The 3,820-nt window shown below is 37.0% G+C and overlaps 1 protein-coding gene across 1 annotated transcript; it reads left to right on the top strand.

The window, feature by feature from the left end:
* The first annotated feature begins 953 nt into the window (after positions 1 to 953).
* LOC125842830 (uncharacterized) lies at positions 954 to 3,521 on the top strand. The gene is made up of 5 exons (XM_049522129.1): positions 954 to 1,173; positions 1,318 to 1,475; positions 1,548 to 1,857; positions 2,364 to 2,533; positions 3,261 to 3,521. Exons 1-5 carry the CDS (start codon positions 954 to 956, stop codon positions 3,519 to 3,521), a joined length of 1,119 nt encoding a protein of 372 aa, XP_049378086.1.
* The last annotated feature ends 299 nt before the right edge of the window (positions 3,522 to 3,820 follow it).

The raw sequence follows: 3,820 nt of genomic DNA, 5'->3' as shown, positions 1-3,820 counted from the left end.
CATTGTATTCTTAAGAGTATACAATTGAAAAAGAAAAGAAAAAGAAAGATCAGTGTGTAGGTCATACAAGTAGAGGTTGTTTCAATTAGAAGATTTTATTTGCACATCAGACAGGGAACTTAGCGAAACCTTTATGTAACCCATCAAGTTCTCAATTGCTCTTAAGGAACCCTTGAAACCCAAGGGAACTAGACGTAGGCACCACACCGGTGTTCCGAAATAGTATAAAAACTCATTGTGTTATTTACTTACTACATTTACTTTCCTTGATTATCTAGTTTACTAACATGCAAGTGAGTTGACTAACTGTTGCAGGAAGTCGACTGAAGGAAATTTTAATTCAATCCCCCCCCCCCTTCTTCACTTTCAATTGGTATAAGAGTAGGTCTCACCATAAAAGTCCTTAACCACACGTAAGCAAAGATCCAATGGCACATTATCAGATTCCTGGTGCTCTACTTCAAGATGGACACTCCTCATATCGACCACCATATTTCAATAGCCAACACTACTCGCACTGGAAAGATAGATTCAGAATCTTTGTCTCCTTAAATGATCATCAACCATGGATTGTGATCAAGAAGGGTCCAAAGCTTATTCCTGGACTACCGAAAAAGATGTCACTAAAAAGCCATTTGATCCAGAATCTTTCAATATCACAAAAGAGAAACAAGAGGTAATTCAAACTAATGCTAGAGCTATAAGTCTGTTATATGGTGCAGTGAGTGGAGCTGAATATCACAAGATAATAACATGCGAAACTGCGAAAGAAATGTGGGACAAACTAGAAGTGACTTATGGAGGAACCACCAAGGTAAAAGAAGCTCGAATCAATTCACTAGTCAATGAATATGAGCTGTTCAAAATGGCTTAAGATGGAAACGTAGAAGCCATGTTCTCAAGATTCAGTAAAATTGTCTGCGAACTCAAATCACTTGGAATGGTGTACTCAAATGGACTACAAGTTAGAAAACTTGTTAAAACTCTTCCCAAAAGCTTGGGAAACTAAATTTACCGTCCTTGAAGATGGAGATCTACAAAAGATGATGTACGATGAACTACGAGGCAACTTGATGGCCTATGAACAAAATCATATTAACAGGTACAGCAAGGATGATAAAAATAAAATTGTGCCATTTACCGCCGAGAAATCCAAATTCGGAGAAGAAGTCGGTGATTATCAAGACGAAGGAATGGACCTCATAAATCGAGGAGTAAGGCGAATGCTTAGACAAAGAAGACAGAGACCTCAACAAGAATTCAAAAATAATGATCTTAGATGAAGTGATGCTTGTTGATACTACTGTGGAAAACCAGGACATATTAAACAAAACTGCCTAGAACAGAGAAGGACAAATAATAGACAAAATGAAGATCCAAAAAGTCTCAGAGCCTGGGATCAAGGAGAAAAAACCGATGACGATCATGATGAAACTGCCAACATATGCTTCATGGAACTAGGTGAAACAAGTGAGGTAAGACCTTTCAACTGCACTAACTCGAATGACTTACAAAATTCTTTAGACATGGTTGTTGATCAATTACAGAAAGTTATTGATGAGTACAATAAATTTGCTCAAGAAAAGAAAGATTGGCTAATTCTTCTCAAAGAAAGTCAGATTGAAGTCGACTTACTAACAGAAGAACTGGATGAAGTAAAAATACAGTTGAATAGTATTAGGAAATCTCCCAGTCATAGTTCTGTCAGATCTAACAGAACTACTTTCAACAGGAGAAGATCTCCCAATCATAGTTCCAACAGATCAAATAGATCTATATCTAACTCTCACTCTCCTGAAAATTCTGTTAAAATTACTTGTTATACTTGTGGTGAACTCGGTCACAATTCTTTTAACTGTAGAAAATATTCATCCGGAAAGTGGATTTTGAGACCAAAAGTTATTAATCATCAAGGACCCAAAAATAATTGGGTACCTAAAAGAAACTAATCTCTTTTGTTTGCAGGAGTAGTATAAGAAAACCTACAAAAAGGAAATGTGGGTACTTGACAGTGGATGCTCCAGACACATGTGCGGGAAGAAAGAAAATTTCGAAACCATAAAAAAAGATTGATGGAGGCGGTGTAAGATTCGGGGACAATGCTAAAGGAGAAGTAACACGAGTGGGAACTATTACTCTCAGTTCTTCATGTGATCTTGTTGAAGTGTATTTTGTTGAAGGACTCAAGCAAAACCTTCTTAGCATCAGTCAACTATGTGATCCTGGATTTCAAGCCACCTTCAACACAACAAGTTGCATCATTAACCATCCTGAGAAAAAGCTCACTCTCATCGGCGATTGAGTAAATAATATATATGTTTTGAATAATGTTAATTTCCATTTTCTTAGTTGTCTTACTGCAGTCATAAGTGACTCGTGGCTATGGCATCGAAAGCTTGGACATGCAAGCATGCACGCTCTTGAAAAACTTTCTAAGCTTGAACTAGTTATTGGTTTACCAAAATTAAAATTCGAGAAAAATCACATATGTGATGCTTGTCAAATGGGTAAGCAAACTCGTTCATCCTTTAAGGTAAAAGATATTTTAAGTACCTCTAAACCCCTCCAGCTCCTTCATATGGACCTTTTTGGTCTAACTCGAACTGCTAGCATCGGAGGTAAAAGATTTGCTTTCATAATTGTCGATGACTTTTCAAGATTCACATGGGTAATCTTTCTCACTCACAAAACTGAGGGCTTAGCTAACCTTGAAGTGTTTTGTAGAAAATTTCAAAGAGAAGCAAGTTACTTCATCACAACCATTCACAGTAATCATGGTGACGAATTTGAAAATAAACCGTTTGAGGATTTCTGTGCTCAAAATGGATTCACTCAAAACTTATCTTCACCAAGATCACCTCAACAAAACGGAGTGGTAGAAAGGAAAAATCGTTCATTACAAGATATAGCCAGAACCATGCTACTAGATTGAAATCTTCCTGATCATTTTTTGGTAGAAGCTGTAAGTACTGCTTGTCATATTCTTAACAGGTGTCTTATCAGGCCCATACTAAAGAAGACTCCTTATGAACTCTAGAAAGGAAAGAAGCCAAACATTAGCTACTTTCATCCTTTTGGTTGTAAATGCTTCATCCACAATAATGGTAAGAACAACCTTGGTAAGTTCAACCCAAGAAGTCACGAAGGTATTTTCTTGGGTTATGCACCTCTTAGCAGAGCTTTTAGAGTTTTTAACAAAAGAACCTTGTGTTGAAGAACTTGTTCGTGTAGTTTTTTATGACACTAATCCAAGAGTACAGGAAACTGAAGTTGGTGACGATGAAATTACTTCTCTTAAACAAACTGAAGAGATCTCAAAAGTCTCTCCTAAACCTAACACTGACGAGTCAGCTACTACAGAGGTGGAGTCTACTACCCTATCCGACAAAGCTAATATTCCTAGAGAATGGAGACATAATGCCAGTTACCTTGAAAACTTTATTCTCCGAAACTTGATGACAAAATTCAGACAAGGTCTTCACTCAGAAAATAAGCTTTTTTGGCTCTTATGTCTCAAATGAAACACAAACGAATTAATGAAGCTATGGAAGATGAGTCATGGATACAGGCAATGAAAGAAGAACTTGATCAATTCGAAAGAAATCAAGTATGGACTCTTATCGAAAGACCAAAGAATTGCTCGATAATCGGAACCAAGTGGGTGTTTCGTAACAAGTTGGATGAAAATGGAAAAGTGATTCGTAAGAAAGCAAGTTTAGTTGCTCAAGGTTACTCCCAACAGGAAGGTATGAATTACGATGAAACTTTCGCTCCTCTAGCAAGGTTATAATCCATTCACATTTTACTTGCATATGCATCG

Source organism: Solanum stenotomum, chromosome 10 (assembly GCF_019186545.1).
Source record: "Solanum stenotomum isolate F172 chromosome 10, ASM1918654v1, whole genome shotgun sequence".
Lineage (NCBI taxonomy): Eukaryota > Viridiplantae > Streptophyta > Magnoliopsida > Solanales > Solanaceae > Solanum > Solanum stenotomum.
Note: the sequence above shows the minus strand (reverse complement) of the source record. Positions and strands in the feature narration are given on the sequence as shown.

What these genes read in the sequence shown, in the direction of transcription:
- LOC125842830 (XM_049522129.1), top strand. Translation starts at nt 954, where the DNA reads ATGGACTACAAGTTAGAAAACTTGTTAAAACTCTTCCCAAAAGCTTGG. An exon ending in CAAATTCGGAGAAGAAGTCG is followed by an intron (nt 1,174 to 1,317) that starts GTGATTATCAAG and finishes GTGGAAAACCAG; the next exon opens with GACATATTAAACAAAACTGC. An exon ending in AAACTCGTTCATCCTTTAAG is followed by an intron (nt 2,534 to 3,260) that starts GTAAAAGATATT and finishes CCAAGAGTACAG; the next exon opens with GAAACTGAAGTTGGTGACGA.